At 37.2% G+C, this 25277-nt stretch overlaps 1 protein-coding gene across 3 annotated transcripts in view; it reads right to left on the bottom strand.

Annotated features, from left to right (window-relative positions):
- Window positions 1-265: 265 nt before the first annotated feature.
- Window positions 266-25277, bottom strand: part of LOC149287398 (mineralocorticoid receptor-like) — a 146965-nt gene continuing 121953 nt past the window's right edge. For 2 of the 3 annotated variants that reach the window (XM_089492946.1, XM_089492947.1), the window contains exons 4-8: window positions 23175-23522; window positions 22699-22843; window positions 15929-16059; window positions 11645-11802; window positions 266-421 (exon numbers count right to left, since the gene is read on the bottom strand). In XM_089492946.1, the coding sequence (XP_089349072.1) occupies window positions 266-421; window positions 11645-11802; window positions 15929-16059; window positions 22699-22843; window positions 23175-23522 (938 nt within the window). The remainder of the gene's footprint in view (window positions 422-11644; window positions 11803-15928; window positions 16060-22698; window positions 22844-23174; window positions 23523-25277) is intronic. The other variant, XM_089492948.1, reaches the window with a different exon arrangement.

The raw sequence follows: 25277 nt of genomic DNA, 5'->3' as shown, positions 1-25277 counted from the left end.
GAAACAGTTATTGACTAGATATGGCTTTTTATCCATAGAAACAGGAGTAAATTTCAAGTTTTGGGGGATGTGTGTATCATTTTCTTCCATTCTAGACACAATAGTTTCTAGACCCCGAACAGTCTGAGGTTTATTGTTATTTTATTTAGCTGACAGAATTTTATTTAGAATGTCGATACGTAGTTTCTGCTGTCCTGCTTGAGTATGGAACTTCAGAGAAAATGTAAGGCAAAGTTCTTTTCTTTTTTTTTGAAGACCTCTCTGGTTACTTTCTGTGAAAGTACAAAGGCTTTGCATTCCCAGACTCCACCTTTGGTAACTGATCACTAATTATCTCCACAAGCATTGCCGGGAACTCAACTTTTAGTGCCTGAGATTCCTTAAATGTGTAGAAGCAGAATTCTAGCAAGTCACCAACCACCTGAAACACAAGAGAATATGCAATTAAATGTATATATAATATATATATATAATATATTGCGGTGTACCATAAATAAAAGATTTTGTTGTTACAGATGTCATGATATCATTCCTATTACATTTTTAAATGTTTCCATGTCAATGAGATATTCATACCTAGGAACTCCCTGCTGCTTCCCTGGGTCTCCGGGTCACTCTGCTCTTTCTGGGGAACAGCGTTTAGCCACGCCCACTCAATACCTGATTCCCCTCCCATTTTTGAACAATTCAATGCTAACAGCAGCTAACCCCACCCCTCATGAAAGGGTCAGCAAAGTAACTGGTGATGACTGATGCTATACTTGGCTCATATATATATATATATATATATATATATATATATACACACGGTTGTTGCAGCAAAGCAGGGCGCTGAGGAATCTGTTGGCGCTTTATAAAGTATAATGATAATAATAAAATACTTAAAAAAAGTGTAACTCAGATTGGGGTATGCAGATCGGTGGGTCACCATGATGTTTCAAGACGGCCAGGGCCAGTTTATTTGGGGTTGTTTTCAAACCGAGGCTGCCTTAAGTCATTAACTGATACAGCCCTACCCAGAAATGGAGCAAAAGAGGCACAAATCACAATGTCAGAGAGCCAGCCATTCAATGTACATGTAGTTAAAAAAAATAGTTGCTCCCAATTATATGGTTAAAATGATAAACATACTCATATTGAGAAAAATGGGAATTAATGAAACATCATTAACCCATAATTGTGATATTAAATTCATTATAAACAACAGCAATCTGTTGCTATATCTAGGAGAGGAATGTTGGATTATTTCCATGAATGAGCAACAAGAATACTTTTCCAAACATGTTGGTAAATGTGCCATTAAAGATATAGAATGAGGACTGCAAAGCTCTTCAGACATTCTTTGCTATTTCAGCTCACTATAAAACTCATAAGAGTGAAGCAAAAACAGTGATCAATTCCCTTTTTATTGTCCAAATTGATTATAGTGATCTTCATCTAACTGGCATCACTCTCAAATGTGTTTCTTCATTTTGATCCACGCTTGATCCTGTAGCAATGATCTTCTATCTTTTTAACTGAATAACAACCATTGTCCCTTCTATGGGCATCTATTCAATGGCTTCCAATAGCCTCAATGTTGGCTTTAGTAACACAATTTTACCATAAGTCCATGAGTCTCTGGGAAAGCCAGAAATGAGATCGCCTATATATTCTGCCCCATCCCATGTTGGTAACCTCCAATTCGTCAAAGCATCCCTAATGATGAAGAGTGTATGGTCCTAGGAAAAATCCCTATATATGCATATTTATGGAAAGAAAATACTTTATTTAAATTATCATTTTCCCCACAGTCTATCAGGGCTGCTTTACTGAGATTAAAAGCCATAGCATGTTGTAATGAACCATGTATAATGCAGACACACCTTTTTAATCAGCGTAACAATTCACCTCCATCCAAAATCAATTATACTGGGTTAGTAACACTAAGTGGAGTACATCCATAAGGAAGAGGAATGGGGTTCTTATAAAGACAAATCCCTACATGTAGTGATTATAGATCAAAAAAGATTTTTAGAAAGAACATGAAACATAAATGAAAGAATGTGGAACAAGGTATTACAATATTCACACACAATAGGAAATATTATGAAGTAAAATTACGCTAAACAGTAAGATATGCAAAGCTTTAATGAAAAATGCACTACTTCAATGATAAATAATAATAATAAAAAGACAATGGTGCCGTGTGCGTACATGCATTTCCAATTTTATCTCCTGTAACTCCTCTTGGTAATGTGGTCTGAACTTTTCAAGCCATACAAATAAAGTATATAGTTGTTAACTAGCATAATTTTCCCAAAACACTCAGATGCTGAAAACGCAGTCACGTTGCCTATGCACGCACTTGCAACTGCTGACGTTACTTCATCGCTTGCCACATGACTAATAGCTGCTGTTGAAACATTAGTGTCTTCCTTGACACATGCTACATCCTTGATTACACGTGACCCTCATTTATGTAATTACTCATAAACATATAATACTTTTTACAGTATTTTTACTATTGTTGGCAGGGGCATAAATATAAACCACAAGGTTCTGGTGTGAAAAATGACCTGGGCCCCCCTGACCTTACAAGTAATATGTCCCACAGTGCCACATTTGCCCTCAAAACAGCATATATGTGCTATTTGTGCCCCTTAACAACATGTATGCGTCATATTTGCCCCATACAGCTTGCCTGTGGCATTTATGTCCCCCCCAAAGCAGCCTGTCTGTGCCATCTTTGTCAACCGGCTCTTTAGTGCCCCCAAATAGCCTGCCTGTGCCATCTATCCCCCCAAACAGGTTGCCTGTGCCATCTTTGTCCCCAAACAGCTTGTAATTGCCCGGTTTGTCTGTGCCATCTTTGCCATAAACAGCTTGTTGATGTGGTCAAACAGCCTGTATGGGCCATCTTTGGCACTAAACAGCCTGAATGTTCACTATGTGCCACCAAACAGCTTGTCTGTGCCATCTTTGAGACATTGACAAGCTGTTTGGTGGCAAAGATGGCACAGGCAGCCTTTTAAGACATCGACAAGCTGTTTGGTGACAAACATCCTGCATGTGCCATCTTTGCCACCAAACAGCTTGCCTGTGTCATCTTTGCTTGCCTGCCTGGTCTATCTTTGCCCCAAACAGCCTTCCTGTTCCATATTTGCCATTCAAACAGCTTGCAAGTGCCATGAAAGAGCCTGCCTGTGTGATCTTTGTCCCCAGTTTGTCAGTGTCATCTTTTCCCACAAACAGCTTGCCTGTACCATATCTGCCACCAAACAGCTTGTCTGTAGAATCTGTCACCAAACAGCTTGCCCGTGTCATCTTTGTCCCCAAACAGCTTGTCTGTGTCATTTTTGCCATAAAAACAGCATTTCTGTGATATTTTTCCCCCTAAACGTGTATGTGCCATATTTGCCCCATACATGTTTAGGGGAAAAAATATCACAGAAATGCTGTTTTGAGGGCAAGAATGGCACAAACAAGCTGTTTTGTCTTTGTCAACCAGTTTGTCAGTGCCATCTTTGTCCCCAAACAGCTTGTATGTGCCATCTTTGTCCCCAAACAGATTGCCGATGCCATCAGCCTCTCTGTGCCATCTTTGACATCAAACAGCTTTCATGCGCCATCTTTGCCACTAAACAGCCTGCCTGTGTCATCTGTGCAACACAAACAACGTGTCTGTGCCATCTTTTGACCCCAGCTTGCCTGTGCCATTTTTGTCCCCAAACAGCTTATCTGTGCCATATTTGCTCCCAAACACTTACATATTCATGCACATACACACACAAAAAGCCTACACAAGTATACATACACATTCATGTTAACACACACACTTATAAATACATTCTCATTCTAACATACAGTCATACATACTACCTCTCTTACCCCTCACTCACTGGCTCTCTCTATCCCCTTACCTCACCCGCAGCTTTCTTTCTAGCGGCTTGGACTGGCTGCTTGTGGACCATTTTGGACCAGCAGGAGGAGGCAGGAAAGCAGGAGGAGGCAAGAAAAGCAGCAGGGTCACATTAAAGCTGCTTGTGCAAGCAGCCTCGTTTTTACCACAGCATAAAGAGGCGGTCAAGCGATCGTCCCCTGCGACCATGTAATGCCACTGATTATCTGATATATTTATTTAGAGTAAAGAAGACAGATGTAAGTTATTTCTGTGAATGTAAAGCAAAGTGGGAATGTCACCTATAGATATTCAGAGACTGAACTAAATTTTAGCTCCTTCATATTTGGCTAGCCTTATCCTCTAACAAAGCTACTCCATCAGAAGTGGGACAACTCCAGTTAGCCTGCCAGGGGAAGTTCCCTAGTATGTTAATTAACCATTTATTATTATTTAATCTAACAACATCTTTGATTTCCTGAGGTGGGAGCGTACAATAGGTGTTAACTTCTGTATGGTGCCATATAAATAAAATCAAATTTCTGTTTTTAACCTTGACATATTGCTGAAGTTATCATTCACGTATAATGAAATAAAAAAAAAAAAGCAAAAGTGTTACTAATAACCTGCTTTGTGGAAACCTAAATGGCACCAGTAACCATGGAACTGAATAGATTGGTATGGCTGCATTTTAATAAAATATAAAAGAGAGAATTGGATGTAGTCAGTTTAATACAGATGAAGTTCTTATTTAAAAAAACAAAAACATAATTTGCAGCTCAGTTTGTATCATTTGTTACATCACTCCATTGTAGTAAGGAACTGTATCTATCAGTCTGACATACAATGGTATACAAGGTATTAAAAATATATGTACGTGACTATAGTAAAAATGAGTGTGACTAACTACAAGTACAATGCTGGAGAATAAGCCAAAGGATGGTATTCTATTCACCAACAAAGCACTTTAGACTTCTGGATATTCCTCTGAGATGACAGTTTGTACTACTGTAATTCTAAACTTTTTTGTTCTCCATAACAAGAAGTCTATCTATCCATCTAAAAAAACTCAACTATCTTCCAAAGATCTAGATGGTTTTCAGTAACATTTGGTTTTCTATTAGGATAGGATAGGTTGTATGGAGTACTCAGAAGTCTGCATGAAGGATCTTCTCTTCCTAGTATAGTTGCGCAATGTCAAAAATGTTTATATGCTGTAATCTTATATTTAGCCATTCCCTTTAAACTTTTTGGAAAATAGTGATTTAGATATTATTACTATTTACTTTTATTAGTACAACTTTTTTGCTCATCAGAATAACAATAAGGAAGATGTGGTTTTAGTTAATGAGAAATGTCAGTCACTCTAAGGGTTAAAGGGAGTGGGTGTAAACCATACAGAAAAGTAGTGCTACTTACCTTACCACATCACTTACTCATAACTAATTGTTATCGCATCACAAATCTACCTTTCTCACGAAAAGGAAGTATGAGTCACCCAAGCTTTCTGTAAACACGCTTTGCCAAGCAAGGTTTTTATTGATTTGCTTTAAATATTGTGTATTATATTGGTACCCTTTGCCTTTATTTATATCACAACAGTACATAAGATGCTAAGGTCTAAGTATTTTCGTCCAAGGGTAAAAGCAGCTTCTTTTTTTAACATTTGTTTCATTACAGTCAGTTCATGTAAGAGTAGGATAGCACTTTAATAGCAGTGAGAGAAAACCACCCACTTAAGGTCAATCGGCAGAAACCATTGAAAGTGGTTTGTGTATTATGCTCCAGCATGTTTTAGCAAGACATATAAAGGATCCATGAGTATAAGAAACTTTTTCATGCTTAATAAACTACTAATTAAGTGCCGCTTTATGTGAGTATTTACGTCAAGGACTAATGATTTTTAACAATACTTAAACTACCGCTGCTTGATATGTCTCATGGGAAACCTCTATTTGGCTACCATGATTACCAGCAACATTTTTAATCGGAGTAAAAAACCACAACAAAACAAACAGTCTAGAAAACACAGATAAACAGATAGCGACTGCAGAAAAAAGGTTATTGGCTGATCTAATCTGCAATTTTTTAGCTACTTTTTACTTATTCATTTTTTAGGGTAGCTAAACAGTACGTCCAGCGCAAGCTTCCTTGAACTCCTTTATGGTCTTTGCCTGCGCTACTTCCACTGGAAAGTTATCCTAGGTATCTGGCAACAGTTCTGTAAAGTAAAGGGTACTTCAAATCACACCCTCTACATCTGGTACTCATCTTTTTATTAAAGATATTTCTCTATTGGACCCCCATCATTTAACCCCCTGACATATCAAAATGCCTGCTTTATGCAATATTCGAACATCGAAACTACTAACATTATTTATTTGGCCTTGTAAGTACCAGAGGAGTGCATTACACATCCATATGGTTTCCAATTTTTTTTTTTATATTTCTCTTACCATCTACAATCCTTAAAACTTTAAAGCCATCCCATGTGTGTGTAAAGTTATTAATTTCCCCTTCCCCCAGGGACACTCATATTTAGGGCTGCATTAAAACCATTGCATGCTGCATGTTTTATCGGTGTCACTGCTTAAATGGGTCTTCTGGTCATCCTTCTTTTCAAGTACAGAAATAGCATCATCAACCATCTACTTCCAATCCCCTCTGTGCATACTACAGACAGGGGAAGGCTGGCAAGGGGGCAGGTGGTAATTCTCTTGGTAAACATGTGCTGACCAGGGTTCAACAGTGGGCACTAAAGCCAATGCAAGTTTTTTTTATTTTTTTAAATGGTCTTATTGCAACAAATGGAATGTTTCTGCTAATTGGTTGCTATAGTGATGTAGTAATAAGACCATGTTTAAATATTGATTATAAATTACATTTTATTTTGGTTAAAATACAATTGACCACCTCCGTAAAGGAGTGTGTTAACACAATGCCAAGAAGGATCAGCTATGATCTTAGAGAAGCAATTGGTGCTGCCCATTAATCTGGGAAGGGATATAAGGCAATTTCCATACAATTTAAAGTCCATCATTTTACAGTGGAAAAGATTATTCAAAAGTGAAAAACGTTCACATTCATTGGCAAGTTGCCAATCTTCCCAGAAGTGGACGTCCCAACAAAATCACCCCAAGGTCAGACCATGTAATGCTCAGAGAAATTGCAAATAAAACCAATAGTTACATCTCATGCGCTACAGGCATGTTTCCTGTTGAAGTCCATCATGACAATACAATTAGAAAACAACTGTAAACAACAAAGTAATGGACAGCGCCACCTTTGGTGAAACCAACACAGAATATCAGCACAAACACCTCTTGGGCTTGTTTTGCAGCCACAGTACCTGGGAACCTTGCAATCATGGAGTCAACCATGAGCAAAGTAATCCAGATTAAAATATGAGGCCATCTGTCCCACTGCTGAAGCTTGGCCAAAATTGGGTATGAGAGAGTATGAAAAATATTATTGCTGAAGTACAGTGTATTCAACATAGATTTAACTATAAAAAAATCCACTTCATACAGTTATTGGTTAAAGTATCCAACAAAACTACTACTCATTTCTAGTTAGAAACTGGTAGGAGTGCACTAAGAATGTATTTGAAGTATTGTATGTTTATTTTAAGATTTAGGACATACAGAAATACCTCCTAACAAACAGCTGCTTATTTGCTCAATGTTTCACATATTAATACATTTGTGGAAATAGACACAGAAGACCAGGAATTAACTTACAATAGTCTTGCTAGTTTGTAAGAATTAATAGGAGGCCAATGTAATTATAGAACTGTAGCTAGGACAATGCTATCTTCCCTGGAAGTATAGCAATATCTATAGAGAATACTGGAAGGGCTTTAGCATTATGAAAGCCCTGCACTGGCTTCAATGATGAGTCAGAAAATATATTTTTGTCACCTATTGTCACAAATGAATTGGACTATTGAATAATTAAAACAAACAAAATAATTATCACAGCTCTATAATAAATGGCAGATGCTGACAACAGCTGCCAAAACTATTGCAATCCTACAAAACCATGACCAAATATTAACAGAACAATGCATCTGTGCCAGAGAACACTACTGCCAGTAATGTGTTTACAGCTTATAACAGTGAGACACAAAGGAGTGAATGCACGTAATTAGGGGTATGCATTTCCCTGAAATTGAAGGGTCAAAATGGAATGACAATGGACAAAGAGAATAACACATGCCATTTCCCTGTAGTACAACAGTGGTACAATCCATTAGTGCATTCTACTTCTAGAGATAAGGCTTCAGCTTTGGAAGCAGTGCTAAATTGGAAGGATAATTGCGTACGAGCGAAGGAACCGATGCCCTGAACAGCCCGTACACCTGTCTGTGGTTCTGTAGAAATGTAGGAGAGACGGTATTGATTAGTGAGATAATGAGACACACTTCATTTTTACTTGAGGACCAGCATCTCAATATTCCCTCCTCAGATAAAACCACAATGTCGTTTTATATTGTTTTCTGGACGGGAAGAATATTTGTTTTCTTTGTACTTATCATGTGTTTATAAATTTAGAGATACATGTTGGATCATAAATATCTTACAATATTCACATTTAACCAAGTTTGATCCTCCCAGGAGAATGTTTTAGATTTATATCCAGGATGTTGCGTTACATGTTTTTACTCAATACTCCCACGATCTCAGTAAGAAAACCAGGATCTGAAGATGGAAAACAACCCTACATATAAATAGCCCTCCTTACCAATGGAACACCAAGAATACATTAGGAAGCACGTTAATGGAACAACATCTTTGCTTCTTTACTGTTTCAGTTAATATATTGATTATTAAAACCATGCCATCCTGTTGGGTATTGGAGAGAAAGAAGTACTCCGGCCCTTACAACCTGTCGATGCCTTTTCTGCATGGAAATATATCCATGCATTACTTGTTATTGGCCACCCTAGTTTCAAACTATTTTAAAGCCCAAACGTAGCTGCAAGATGAGTCTGCTTGTGCCGCAGATCGATTCTAGCTGTGCCTGTAGCCAAAATGTACACAAAACCACCCGTGACCTAGAAATCTGCAGAGCTAAGTCAATTGATGAAAGAGCCTGCCATGAGGCTTGCCTTTATCCTAAACATACAGCATGCAAGAAGTCAGCCCACCAAGAAAGTGTATACATGTAGCCAGAAGGGGGAGCCCTCCAAGATGATGTGGCCAGAAGATGGTGCCATGGCTAGCTGACTAAAAGTTATTATCATTCTTTATTTTATAGTGGCAACGATTTACGCAGCGCTTCTTACAGTACAAACATTCAAAGGGTATGAAAAACTAGAACGAACAGACTAAGACAACCCGATACATTAGGTACAGACAGCCCTGCTCATAAGCTTAAACTACGTTTCAGGAGAATGCAAAAAGGGGGAACCCAGGTCATGAAATTGCAGACAAAGGTTCTTCTATGAGGTGGTTCTATGACTATATTAACAGCTCCCTAATCCAAGAACACATATCTACAAAGAACAGCCAAGGAATTTATGTGCTGTAAAGTCCAGTGCTGCGTAACTGGCATAAATATAAAGAGATATGGCTCATTTGGACAGCATCTGTGTATTTGTGCCATTTAATAGAGTCTGAGTTATATAAATATATATTTTATAATATACAGATTTGCACACATCAATTGAACCAGACCTTTGTTAATCCCATAGATATTTATGTTTATCTCCTGCACCTGCACATAATTCTGCTATATCTAGTTTCTTACTTTATTTGTACCCAGTAATCTCTGAAATCTGGTAAATATCTCTTAAGTGGTTAGGAAGCATCAACTATTGGTAAACAGTTCTCTCAGAATCCCTTCCTGTCTTTCAACCCAAACATCCACATGCCCTTCACTGGCACAGGGCGAGGAGGAGGATCGTCTTCCCTCGGAATGTCGAAATACCAGGGGAATCATGTTTTCTGCCTCCCACGGAGCTTCTCATGAAAGAACAGTCGAAAATACATCAGAAAACCATTCCATATGGAAGTTCTTTAAACAACACCATGCTGTAATATTAAGGCCTGTCCTGATGTGCACTCATCTCACTCTATGATCACAGATGAAACATAAATAATGAACACACTGGAGTCAGAGGTATTCTTCCATGCCAGCAGCAACAGAAACCGCTCCAGTACAGTCAAAAGTTGAACGCAACATCAAATAAAGTGACCACATATTTCTCCAACCAGACAGACAGAGGCCATTTCTCTCTTTTCCAAGGTATACATTAGCGAGGCTTTTTTAATCTCATAAAAGTAAAAGTTAAAAAAAAAAGATTAAGGAAAAAATATACAATGAAAGATAAAGTATATAAAAATGAATTTAAAGAGATATCCATATTAATAATTATTTTAATAAACGTCTAAAGGCTGTATTGTCATCTTGGAAGATCCGCCTGGTTTCTGTTGGGCACAAACTAGAAGACTTTAGTACAGCTTCAGCTGGGAAATTACCTGTAGGCTGCCCTCACTCTAAGTCATAGATTTACTTGTATAGAAGGCCAGCACATCCATAGGGACCAACCAGGCCAAGCTGTGAAGCCAATTGTTTGAGCCAAAACATGCCAGATACGATGGCTCTTTAATAAAGAAAGTTTAGGGGGGAAACAAGTAGTGATTGGACAGACCCTGCTTTTATACTGTATTATATAACTTCTGTGCTGCAGCAGGACATATCTGCGCAGGACACATTCCATGTTTCTCATTATTATATGGTAGGTTTTGGGACTTCTTAGAAGAAAGGTCGGGGAGCTGGGTATCCAGGACTTGGCTGCACCATTGTTGGTGTGGAGAAATCCCCACTTAATATGGCAGCCCACAAAACGTTGGCCCAGCCAGCGTCATCATTACAATTTTTTCTTCTTTCAATACCATACTGTACATATTTTACTAACCTAAACCAGAATTCATACATTTAGACCTATTCTATTTTTTGTGCACTATGGCATTCAAGAACCATTTTCTTCTTGTCTGCTGCCAAACTATTAGATTCCAGTCCCTACCTATTGGTAACAAGATGTTGCTATGTCCTGACATGATGATGATAATGATAACAGCTATGCAACAAAATTGTTTCTGCATTAAAACATTAACATGTTATAATAATGTAAAGGGGATCTATCACATTTCTTCAATATTATTTATAAGCTAGATAGGTTCCTATTTGCCATCAAATTCTATTTAGTATATTTTATAATGGTGCTTACAGATTTAAAAATAAAAAACAATATTTTTAGCTCACTTTATGGTATATCACTAAGAGCAGCCATTTCAACCTCCTGTTCACGAGACCTGACATTTCCTACTCATGAATTAATTTATCCCCCATTGTTAAGTTACTGTCCTTTGTTGGTTGCTGGTTTGTTCCCCCTGCCTTTATAAAATTATGACAATAGATTTGATCGGCGCACATAAGATTACAATTGAAAACAATGCGTTTTGAGCCTGTACATGTACGGGCTTTGTCATTAAGGGGTTAAAATCTTGCATCTGACGTTGCAAAATAAATAAAGCACAGAAACATGGTTTATAACGCAATATAAAGAGTGTCTGAAATGTCTGATCATACTCCTGACTACTAACATCTAAAATGTTACTTTTGTTGCAGCAGAGTTACACACAGACACACAGGTCTGGGAAGCAGTACCAAGAATGTACTACCTTCTTCTGGAAACCTGCCCGTTTCTACAGCCCCTCTTTCATCCTCTAGATTATCACCCTAGAAAAAGATACTTACATCGTGAAGCGAGTCCAGAAGTTTTGTTAACTGGAAGTATCGCTGCCAGCTTTGTCCGGAGCTCTGGGGAATTTTCATTACTACTTTCCTCAATTCCTTAATGTAGTTCTCTCTCATTTCTTCAAATGCAGCTTGGCATTTAAGTCCGTCTTTAGGAACTGAATAAAACAAAATAAAAAGGGGCAGAATTAATTAGATTTATCCAACAAGTTCAATAAACAGCTAAAAGTAGAGAAAGTACATTGCCAAATCATGATAAAAAGTTGACTGCAGATTTACGATAGCATCAAATCTATACCATGATTTGTTTGCGTCAGTCCAATGCAATAAGGGTTCATTTGGCACAGAATGGGTTGCAGTTCAGACATTTCACATTATCCCCTGTGGGTTTTTGCTGCAAGAAGGCCAAGTTGATCCTGAATAATTCAAACTTCATAAAGTGAAAGAAAATGTTTCAACTCATCAAAGCTACATCTTTAGTGAATAAACTCCACAGATTTATATTCATATGTTCGCTCTCCAGAGGTCATAGGAATAACATATAATTTTTACTGGACTTAAATATACACATAGCCCACACTGAATTTCAAATAATAGGAGCTCCCTAATCCAGAGGTCTTTTTTTGAAATTTACATAACCATATAGCACAAAAGATTATTTTTCTTTGTAACTACAAAGCTCCAGGTAATTCCAGATAATCTCTTAAATGTATGAGCGAGGTAATATAAACTATATGCTGAAAACCTGAGAACTTCTTAACGCATTTTAACTTCATCATCATTATTTGTATTTCCATACTCCACCGAAGTTCTCTCTCTTCATGGAAGAAACAAGGGATTGGTGCTTTTGCAAGCATAGACGTCTATAATAAAGAGGGCACATACTGTATTACTATATTCTGCTTTCTATCTCTACCTTCTCTTGCTGCTTTAAAAGTGACACCCCAGTGTCCTCGGAATGATCTTCAATAAAGAATGCATATCAGAGTACTTTGGGAGTACTTTAATATACATACTTCAAAATGTACTTACCTTTAAGAGAAGCTGCAGCTCCAGGGCTCAAGGCACAATGCATCTTGCATGGTCTGACTTTTCTTGCCAGTGATTGGCTGCTTGCACATGGGGGTCTCCTTGCCAAGCCAATGCTGGAGCTGACTGTCGGTAAGTATATCATGGGGCAGGAGAGGTGTTGAACCAAACACATCACCCGCATCCCAGATAGCTTTGGGGCAGGGAATTCAGGGCCACGACCCCATGGTCCCAATTTCATTCTCTGGTGTCTGGGACACCAGAGATTGCATACAGTTACCCCCCCCCAAGCTCTGCCCCCCCCCCCAAATTCCAATTCCACAGTGGCAGAAATTGGGAGGTATGCACATGGAATGTAATACAATATAAGCCTTAGGTAACAGACCTTTATATTCTTTACAGGTTGATTGAGAAACTGGAGAATGTAACAATTGACTAACGGTGCAAATATACTAATGCCATTTATTAAGCTTAATAAAAAAAAGTTGCTGTAGTGTGACATAACCGCACTACATGACAGTCCGTTCCGCTGAAATGAAGAGCCAGCAGTAAGCTATTTGCTAACATTATCACATTAATGAATAGGAGCCAACAAACGATAATTTGTGCTCCTTTATAACATAGGTTTTCAACTCCAGCAATTCCCTTCCCTCTCAAGCTTAAGTGCTATATGTTTCCTTTCAGTGCACACTGTGACAATTATTGCACCAACAGAAAGCATGATTAAAAATAAAATATAAGCCCTATAAATAAAGCAAACTCTCACAACACATACTGGAAATTCTGGAGAGCTGCCCAGATTCTCTGATTGGACTTATTAAGTACAAAAGTATTTTCTATATCCCATGGCTATGGGAACAGCACCATTCAATAAAGGGTCTGTATTCATGCCCTCACTTTAAAACAATTGCTCCACCTTAAACTATAAATCAGTATGTGGCAGAGCCCCTAACCATGTCATTTTAATAACACCAGTCCCGGACTGGGGATTAACATTGGCCCTGGCGCTTTAAGTGTGCCGGCCGATATATACGACAATATGGTTCTGTGATGAGCTGAAAGAAGACTACCTAAAACTCTAACTGCTGAGAAATTTAAGTGCCTGACTGAGCGTTATGGATGCTGAGGTCACAACAACTAATCATATTATATATATATATATATATATATATATATATATATATATATATATATGATTCACCTTGCTTTGCACTACCAGGGTTAAGCAGATTATACTAAATATGTATATAATGAAATATGTGTAAAAACCTTCACTACAGATCATACTAATCAACGTGAACATCACATTTACTTGCCTGACTCAAAGATTTACTTCCTGTCACATTAGTTACATTTTTATTTTTCTTATTTTTTATGTTTATGATAGATCAGGCAACTTTAAACATGCCTTAAAATGTAAGTGGTGCCGACCACAAAAATAGCTTGGCCCAATGCCATCACACCTACTCATCTCACTGTAAAGGAATTTTATCACCGTCAAATCTCACTCAAAAATCCTATTTTTTTATTTTCCTCTATTGTATTTGTAATGTTGTAGTAAGGGTCAGGTTTTTCTACATGATTTTTCTGCATTATTCCTTCTTACTTGTTGGGCTTCATGGCATTTCCCACTGACACATTAGGGAGCTGTTATGGCAATAGCCAATAGGAAGCAACAGTTTACAAGCCTCACAAAAGGGAAAGAAACAGCAGCATTAATATGGTTCGTGGAATTAAGTGAAAATCCGGCTACATAACATACTTAGTACTGTTTAGGGGATATTAGAGTACTGAAATGTATTTCCAGACCTCCACTTTAACTGTGTACAAGCCAATCATTAACTATGCATAATCGAAAGAAAAAATCCGTTTTACTTTGATTACTGAGATTGTTACTATACGTTTTTTACATTAATTGCCATGTAAAAGAAGTACTACCTTTGAGATACCTGATACGGAGCATTTGGCTTAAAAATAAAACCTGTCTATGTGGCGACAATAAATTGAAAATCTGGCACCTGAATGACAGGGGTGTTTATTATATAACCCGCGAGTCATACACTCCCCTAGATGGAGATATTTAGATGTGCAGACATAACATCATTCCTGAGAAATGTGGATTAGGGCTGTGGTTTTACAGCCCTGCGTGTCAATCAAGTTGTATTACAGAGGTGAACGTTCACCTGTAGTTGAGAAACTTATTGAAAATAAACAATAATTACAAAAAAAAACAAACAACTTGTTGACCATCTGTGCGTAATTGCAATATATGGGCAACGCATATTTGGTTCACTTAAGTAACTTTCGCAATGCATTTAAACGTATATATTTATTTCCCATTTTTCAAAAGTATTTCCTAACATTGTAGCTAACCTGCATGCTACTGTAGCAGCAAATATAAATACTGTGCGTTTCTTCTAAGCTTTTTACCTAATAGGCAACAGGGTGCTGAATACGTCAAGAATACGGTCACACAAAAAAAAAAAAGACTACTGCCTTTCCTAATTAGAAGCACCACTGACTGTAGACACACAATAGCAACTTGTGGTTTTGGTTTTAGGAAACCAAAGTTTAATTAGGGTTGTCTGCCGCGATGAGGCAAGCTTCTAACATGGCCAATACCCGGCTATTATGTATGTTCTGGCAAATGATAGGAAATGAGGCATTAACCACACTGCCAATAATAACCATTTATCATCAACACGCAACCCGACTTTTTGCTCTTAAGAATGTAAATGCAAATTATCTGAGCATGCAACTAGACTTTTGCCGTTGTATACATACACACAGAATTCACGTTTCATACATTATGAGGAATGTATAACTGAATAATAATTGATCCCCATCTGTTAGCTTATACATCACACATACTGCAGGGTACCACTTTACATGTTCGGGTCTATAACATGGGAAATGGATGTGTCCTGGGAACTAATGCCCTAACATATACACACATACAAAGGCAAAGGCTCAAAAAACTTGCGTTTCCATTATACTGCTTACTAAATGATTGCTTTGTACGTACAGAGAAGTTGGCTACTTGATTTCAGTTTGGGTAACTATTCAATAACACCTGTAAGAAGTATAGATAACGTGTATGTATATATTATGGGTGGGTTAACGCATAATATACGATGAGTCCCTAGTGTTTCTCCGCGGTCTCTCGGGCTTTGATTGGAACCTACAGACAGATAATAGAACACAGACAAAGGGCAATAATGGTGCTTAGTAAGATAGTAATGAGGAGCTGATTACCGGTGCTTAGCAGTAGCAAGACTTTCATAGTTGTGTATTCCTCAAAGGTTAGCTGCAAACGGTTAAACTCCAGGCTAATGTGCTGCATACTTTGGCACAGCTCATACATCGCAGACTGGCGCATCCTGTCTCTGAAAGAAACAAAACATATTTAACCATACATATAAACAGGGCTACACAACTTCACATTTGATTTAATAAAGCTTAACAAGCCCTCAACCAAATAGATCCTTAACAAGCTTTAATATTAACCAGAAAAACACACGCTGGAGGTGTTAAAGTTGCGGTTCCACTTAGACAAAGCATTGATGGAACTCTAGCTCACGGGTGCGGAACTCTAGTCTTTGAGGGTTACAAGCAGGCCACAATGTTTGGATATTTCTGGCCTGTTGTGCACCCCTGCTTTAGTATATTAAGAAAATAAATCTCAGCAGACCTGTCATTTTGTTCTTTCCTCCGAAGGTTTAATAACATAAAAATGAAGCATTTCATAGCGACAGCTTATCAGGACCTGTTTTTGTGTCTTGTGACAACTAAGTGCCTGACAAAGTATGCAAGAGGCAAAATTTTTACTTGATTAAAGAATTATTTCTGAGACGGGTTTGGCCATTAAACAGGAATGCTGTTCCTATGATGATGTATTTAGTTACAAAAAACCCAACTGCCTAATTAGGGATAATGTCAGGGCCAGAAAGAGGAGGACTAGGAGGCCCTGACACATTAAAGTCAGTGGCTACCAAATGGCATGAAGATACCACGTAATCTACACAGAAAGCCGTGTCTATATCTCTATCCTGTGGTCAATAATTTATTTTACAAATAAGCTTCTTCTACATTATAAACATTATGTAATAAAACACAGTGTGTCATTTACCATTACACAGAACTGTATAATACAAGTCTAATTGACTATATATTGCAGCCACAAATTTTATATAAAGCCATAAAATGCACCCTTGGTATCCTAGGCAGCTGCCCGATCCCCTTTACAGTGGGGCTGATCTTGTTTGTCAGTGCCACGTCCATGAGGGCTAGTTTGCCATCAAGTAATAAACAAGAGACGCCCTATTGGACTGGAAATTAATATTAACTACAGTTATAAAACAACTGAATAATGACAGAAGTGGTGTTATGGATACAGGGGATCAAACCAAAAACTACTAATTTTATATAGAAAAAAAAACAAGGTCTTGTGTACCAAAGGGTTTTTTGTGAGAGAAAGTTGTGTTTCAACTCCTTGACTTCATTATACATTATGAAGGTCCCACCACGAGGAGCTTCTGCTGCAGGAATCGCTGTATAGTTGTTATGTATAGTTAAGTCAGTGAGTTCTTTACCCCATTTAATTATACAGCTCAGGCCTTCTTGCTGCAGAAACTTAAAGGCATGGGCCCTTCATAATGGATAGTAAAATTTGGGAGCTGGAACCACAACCTTCCTGGAAACTATCCCTTTAGTGAATAAACTCAATAGTTCTGAAAGCTGAAAATTGATTATGATAATCTCGCATGAATGATTCATATCCAATGTATTTATGTAACTGGTGCACAAAATTATGGCGCAGTAGGCAGTATTATATAATAAACCTATGTATGATCTGCACAGGGGGACCTATAAATCACTAAGCTTCTCATTCATACACCTGCTCGCTATTTGCATAAATAGGGTTAGAGTGAAGGAAAAGGTGAGCCGAGTCCAAGTATTGAATGAATTGGGCTGATTAAAAACAGAGTATAAATCAGACCAAGTAAATACCGTATAAACAGCACCTACACATAAGGTTGGTCTAGAATAACACTGAGGAAATAACACTCCAGAATCCAAAGGCATTCCTTCTTCTCGTATGCACATGTGCCGATAAACTCCAAGGAGTATGTGTATATACAGTTCGGCATTGGCATCTACTGTGGCACAATGATGCCATTGCTTTATTATAAAGAACCTCATGCAGAAAATTCAGTTTGACCTACTGAAGTTAAAAAGAAATGATGTGGCTCATTTCTAGAGCATAAGATGCATCTTTACTAAGCTGGAAGACCTAGCAAACCACAGACCACATCATTGCTTTTATATTAAAAATGAAAGCCTCCTGCTATTCTCTATTGCAGTTACATTCAACCTTTTCTTTAACCAAAACTGCACCACAGATATAGTTGTCCCTTTTTTTTTTGCCTTGCTTTATATGTGCAGTCTACACAGGCACGATTCTCTATTTTATATTCTGGAGTGAACTGCAGATGATCTTTCATGGACAGAATCTTCAAGCCTCTGGTTCTATCTTTGGCTTTCTGTGTGGCCAGTCAACCATGGGACATAAAAAAGTATTTAAAATATCACTTTTAAAGAACTATTTTGTCTCATTCATATTTTTTCCCTATTGCTCATCATGTGATACAAGAGCAGCCATGGATATGCTGCCACAAAAACTGAAACATTTTCATGGGAATAATTAAATATCAGATCTGCTAAGAATTGTTTGGGAGAGTGCAATTAATGTTTTGTGTAAGTGGAACAAAACCGATACAATAACGCATGGTTCAAGTCAATATACAACAGGTGCATATTCTGGATGAAAATGTGCAAACACAAGTTACGGCTTTTTTCCCTATAAAATGGGACAATATTAGGCATTGTGAAGTCAGTGGAGGTATCCCCTTTCTTAAACAGTTAATGGAGGTATATTATGATGTATTTAATATTTGCTATCACTCATATACTTGTTGATCCAGTGTGGTTTGACACAAAGAGAAAGAGATGCATTCTGTATAGTTGTGCATGTAATTTTATATTTTGCCTACAAATTATATATATATATATATATATATATTTGTTTAATTTAGTTATTTAATTGAATCAAAATCTGTGTTGTCTGTTTTATTAGAGTAATATAAACTGCTTTTGTATTTAGGATTTTTTTTCAGACTAGAATCTCTAATACTTGGATGTATTCCTACACTTCATCTGGTTAACAAATAAAGAAAACTGTAGATTCAACTATAAAAATATTTGATAAGTAAAAATAAAAAAATAAAAAAGGCAACATGGATTTTCCTCACTAATATGAAACACAGACAGAAAGGCATACTGGATCAAACGCAAGAGGCTTGGAATTTGTTCATGGGTGTGCACACACAACCTTCACCCGAAACAAACCTTATTTAAACAGGGAGGTTGCTAAGTGCAATTTATTCTGCTTACCGTTACTATAGAAATCACAATACCAACTCAAATTGCAGGCTTTATGACCAAAAGGTAATCAAGAAGGAGCTCCATTCTTATGAGATATTATGCAATAATAACCCTAGGCTGCAAGCACTTCACAGCTCAGACACATGGATGGGGAAGAACTGAATATAAAGTTCAATTGTCCACAGTTATCTGTAGATTTTTTATTACATATTCACATAAGGGCACGGCGGGCTTTGGGCAAACTTTTTAGTGGTAGCTTCACCTACTTTCTAACCCAAGCCATAGCTCAAAATATTTTAAAGTGGGCACATCTACTGATAAAACAAAAATCATGTATCTACCCGAGCAGCTTCTTTAGAAAACTAGCCAGACAGATGGTGCCCACTTGGCGGTGGGATCTGGGTAAAACCACATATGGACTCAACGAATACACCTTCACTTTGGGATCTCAGCAATGTCTACACTCTGGTAATTTTATTACTGTAAATAGGTTTTTATTGATTATTTTTTCCTTTTTTTTTTGTTTGTTCTTTTGAAGTAGCCCAAAGCATAACATACTTCATTTATAACATCAGATTGTGACCATTAAATAAAAAAGGAACCTCTTAGCATATGGAGTACTTGGTTCTTTTCAGGAACAGTTAAGCTTTTCATAGATACCTAGTTTAAGAAAACTGTGCATCCCATCTCACGATATGCATGTAGATTGCACACAAAGCTCGTGTAGGTGACAGTACACAACATATCGCTGGTTGGCATACATAAGAAGGGTTAAATGATATAATTATGGTAAAGAAAAAAATATAGGTGCAAAATACAAAAGTAAACAAACTTAAATACAATAAACAAACAACTTAAAATCAAGGTGTCAAGTTTTAAACGGCCAACCTGGCACCGCTCTGTACAATCCCCTTGCATCTATTACAGTGAGACTTGGAGTGTGTAGGGTTTATGGAAGAGCTTTGCCTTTTCATGACTCACAAACTTCTCTATATAGCTCCCAATTGTATACGATTCTGTAAACTCACTAAAATTACAGCTTTAGACATTCTCACTTTTAGCAACACAACAAATGCATGCTTAAAAGACATTTACATGACACTTACTTTTGCGGCGCAGTTGAGCCATTCAACACAATATACTTAGGAGAACAAAACACACACGAGCAATGCTATACATTCTCACACAACTCGGCAATTTTAAAGACTAGATAATCACAGTGATTAGCAGGATGCAGTAAGTGTAGTACTTGTAGATGTAAATAAACAGTTTACTGATGCATGCTGACTGCAAGGAAACGCATCTAGATCCCTGATGTAATACAAGGCTTCTGTGCCTATAGTGCGGTTATTTTCTCTGCCCCTTACCCAACGTATCATGATATTAACAAGTCATAAGACAATCTGTATTGGATTTTGCGCAGAAAATGACGGTATAACACAACAATGATATGAACGCTCAGTAATTACCTCTGAGTTCTATGAAATTTCCCACTTTCTCACGACTACAAGATTTAGAATGGGTCTGTGCAGCTACATCTTTGTGGATCTATTTATGCATGCTGTGGATTTATATTAGCTTAATAGACATACATTACTTAAATACATATATGTACACATGGATTAGAGCACATGCTATTTTGTTTTACTTACGCAGTTAAGTGCATACATTAAATACACTGCTCTGATGCAGTGCCAATATTATAGCATTTACTTTTCAGATGCTGTAGGATTACTTGTGCAACATATACATGAATGATTTGCTTTTCTCCTCTACAATGTATAGTTCATTCCAGTTCAGCGTTCTCATGATTACACTATGTTTTATTTCTGTTCATTCTTGATAGCCTGTATTAGTCAGTCAGGCAGCGAGTCTCTGATTATTAGGAAGTTATTTCAGGAAGACACAGACCACATTAAAGCCTACAGCTGGAGCTATAATCTCATGCATATCCATATGTCTCCGCGTGAATATGCCATGTGTAACTACTGCATGCAATGGCTGCACTCAGTCACAAGTAGACCCAGTTCGCATTAAACGCACTTTATGGGCTATTATCATTATCTGACGGTTTTAAAACAAGCCAAAGTGGTAGAAACACAAATATATCACACACGTTAATTTAATTATAACCGATTTAATTTATTTCGATTGAGTTTGGCAGATGGGTGACTGAGGCCAATGTTACTGCAGGAAAATATAGGAAACTTTATCAGTTAGGATTCAGACCCCCAGCCACATGAACACCCGACCCCATTGTTAGGGATTAAAGCATAAAATGGTTCAAGTTAATAACTAGACATTTGTTTTAAACATCTGGCAAGTTATCTTTCCTTCACATAACACCCCGAGATGTGTAAAAACAAAAACGTACAAAACTGTAATTAACAATGATTACATTTTACCGCTACAGTTTGATTCCATATTGACGCTCCAAAGCGATACATCAACATCAACAGATGTCAACTGGCAAAAAAGGTATTCAAGAATACAAATAAAAGTATTCTTTAGGAACCAAAAATTACTGAAAATCACTGCACCTTGCAGAAAATGAAAGTGGGATTTAAGCTAGCACTCGGAAAGAATTCGATCACAATAGACTTTTTAAAATGTTAAATATGTGTACTAAAGAGCAATCCCACTAAGGGAAATGAAAAATGAAAACAGTGAATACGCAATAAAACTTCTATGCTGCTCAGATAAATGGGAAAATAAAAATCTGTGCGGAAGAAATATCCTTCCTCAGTAAGATTACGTTATACAGAAAAGAACAAAATCAACTTCAATATATTAGTTTTAAAAAGATAAATGTTTCCTGCTCACCCTAGACATGGCTACGAAATGAAAAATAATATTCTTAAAAGAAATGTTTTTGATTGCAATGTTTTTGGGAGGAATGGTTATTTGAAAGCGGTGAAATAATAACGAACTGATGTTTACTTTATGAAAAGAGAAGCAATATGGAAATAGGACAGTGTCATCCGAGGTTTCCATAAACCAGCACTGTGCCCGTTTTCTTTATGTGTGAGTTAAAGTGAACTTGTCATTGCAGTGTTTGCATATAATAATAGCCGTTATATGGTGATCATTGTCATATGGTGTCATCTAATGCATACATACATAGCCAGCTAGTTACATTCGCAGTATCTAACACAAAAGCACCCACTTCGTGCAAATGAATCTCTTGGAAGCTGCACCTCTCTAGCACTGTACCACAACATATAAAAACCTAATATAATTTATAGATTATATTACTTCATTATAAGAAAATGGTCCTGGGGATGTCACAATTAGTTAATGATGTACTAAAACAGATGTCCTGTATTTTGTAGCTGTGGCCAAAGAACTCTTCTGCACCTTAGACTACATTGCAATCAAAAATGTACATTTTGCTTTGAAATTTTAGGTTCCAGTTGATGATGTTTGTCAAAAAAATGCCACTGAGGTTTAATTTAATCTTAATGATAAACATTTCAAATATTTGGGTGACTGAAGAATTATGTATGTAATTATGCATTATTAATTTAAATAGCGTAGATGAAAGTAAAAACATGTTTAAAGGATATCTACAGGATACTTACTCATTAAAAACCAAGTCTGGAGCAAAATACAGAAATTGGCTATTCGCGTGTTTATATGATCTCCAGCTCAAAGCAAATGAAGATAGGCACATCCAGGAGTACTGTATTAACGTAATTTGGTCCTCGAGCGGCAAGTTTCTAAATCCTGAGGACAAAAACAGATTCATTAAAACATTGCTACAAAAACAAAGCAAGTGGTTTTAAAAAAACCCCCAATTCTTCTCTCATCCAAAGGAATTAGAGGCTTTTTCACCCATATCAAGTATGGGTGTCCCGGCCTAGCTCCCTGGCGCTGCAAACCGATACACAAAGATTTATGGTACTCATCATGCAGTTCAGATACATAAATACATACATTTTGTAGAACATACAATTGTAGAACTATAGTAGAACCATATACACATGCACACGGTCAGCATAATTATATGCCACAGTAAAAGAATTCACATACAAAAAATAAAAATGTCCATCCGTACCTGGAATTAATTTTGCCCATTTTACAACTTGAATCATCTGCTTCCCAGCCAGTCGGTTTAAGCTGGACAAGAGGTATTCTGCCGTATCCGGCTGAGTAGGGTCATATCCTGCATACACCACATCAGGCTCGATGTTTTCAAGTATGACAGATGCTGACAAACTTAGAGCTGGAGACACGGCAGATATGAGAGGAACAACAGTTGTGTTTGCAGGAATGGGGGTGTCTTTTGGTGAAGAGGGGAATGTCTCCTCCTTGGGACTCTGTGGTGTAGGTTGCTGATGCTGTGGCGGATGCTGGTGCTCTTCATGCACTCCTTTTAATTTACCTAACTTTTTGGATTTCCGAGCTGAAATAATAGAGGGAAAACAGGTCAATTGGCTTGTAGACACGGCATATTTTTTTGTGATCAAAGTAAAAAAACAATTGACACGTGCAGCATAATGTCATGTTTTTTTATTGTGCTTATACACAGTAGTATTAAGCTGTAAGCCTTCCCAATCCTTTACTGTCCTAAAAATAACTAAATTTAATAAAACACAATAACATATCCATACGAGATAAAAACATAAATATTAAGTGTATTTAAGGCTCCATCCAGCAGGCAGGTTAAAAAGTGTTAAAAACACAAATATGTGCCATGGCGTAATGGGTAGTGGAGCTCAACTGCGTGTTATTTTGCCATATGGCTCCTAAACACCAAGTAAAACTGTACAGCAGCAGAATGGAAGAAGTGAATGCATCAGGGCTTCTGAATTAGCTATCACCTTACATCCAATCAGTAAGCTTGGTTTAGATGTCAAATAGGCACACAGAAACGCTCGTAGATAATGGCATCATTTTGAATTGTATGCCAGCCTGGCATATGTAGACTCAAGAACATTAAATACAATACGCATCCATAGCTATGCCGTATCTTTAGTTATTATTCAGGGGACACCAACCAAAATAAGGCTGAAATTATGTTTTTAATTTTCAATGTTGATAAATACTCTTGTCCATATATATATATATATATATATAGGGATGTGGCTATATTGGTTTAACTGAGAACTGTTGATATCTTCATTGCTTTATGCTTTTCAGAGTCTTAATTCGTGTACATTAGGATTAAAAAAAAACCCGTAAATTATTTTGTGACTTGACCAATACTCCTGTATGACCTGCCTGTCTAGAACAATACTTATCAAGGTTGGCTTCACGTGCACAGGAAATACTGTAAAGCCCAATGCCAGCTACAGATATCCATATTTAATTCCCTTATACGATAGTTCCAGGGCAATCAGTCTGCAGTAATTGATTTGTGATTAGTGTGGAAATTATAGAAGTAATTTACCTGGTAGACAATCACAGTGATGAGTATAAAACGGCTTACTGGCAGATTTCAGCTCTCACGTGAGTCACACTCTGTCTGTATTGCTTTAGTAGCATGTGATTTAAATGGATTCAAACGAGACTGAAAAATAATGCCCAAACTACATTTTCCCAAGCATCTGGCAATAGCTGCAATCTGGATTACAACACGATCCATTTATGAGTTACTCATTTATTTCAAATAAGAAAAACAGTAATGCAGCATTAGCAGGGTGTTAAATTATTTTGGGCAATACAAACAAAACTAAAGATAATCTTTATAAGACTAGTTTCTTAAAAGCTTAAAACATTTTAATTAATGAGATGAGGGGATAAGACAGGACTCCTGTTCAGCTATGTTAGATTCCTGGAAGAATAAATTCAGATGTCAAGGAAACTCCCCAACAATGTCCTTGAATGAAGCATTTATACTGTGAATCAAGGTGCAGAATATGTTCTAAAATCTTTTTTTTCGTTTTTTTTCTTGCATACAATTAAGCCCTTTCACTACTATAACCCGTCCAAGCAGAGAGAGCCTAGAGGCTAACGAGGCAAATTATCCGATATCATACAATGAATCGGAAATACAAGCATAAACTAATATATCCGATCCATAGATCATGCTTACAAACCTACTATGTGTGTGCATGGGATGTGCAAAGGATTATTAGCTTGTGTATTGTATATACAGTAAGTAATGCATGTTGAGTCCTCTTGAACCCAATTGCACACTCCCTAAAACTCTTGGTTT

Source organism: Sceloporus occidentalis, unplaced genomic scaffold (assembly GCF_023333645.1).
Source record: "Sceloporus occidentalis isolate IW3139 unplaced genomic scaffold, rSceOcc1.0.p SCAF_61, whole genome shotgun sequence".
NCBI lineage: Eukaryota > Metazoa > Chordata > Lepidosauria > Squamata > Phrynosomatidae > Sceloporus > Sceloporus occidentalis.
Note: the sequence above shows the minus strand (reverse complement) of the source record. Positions and strands in the feature narration are given on the sequence as shown.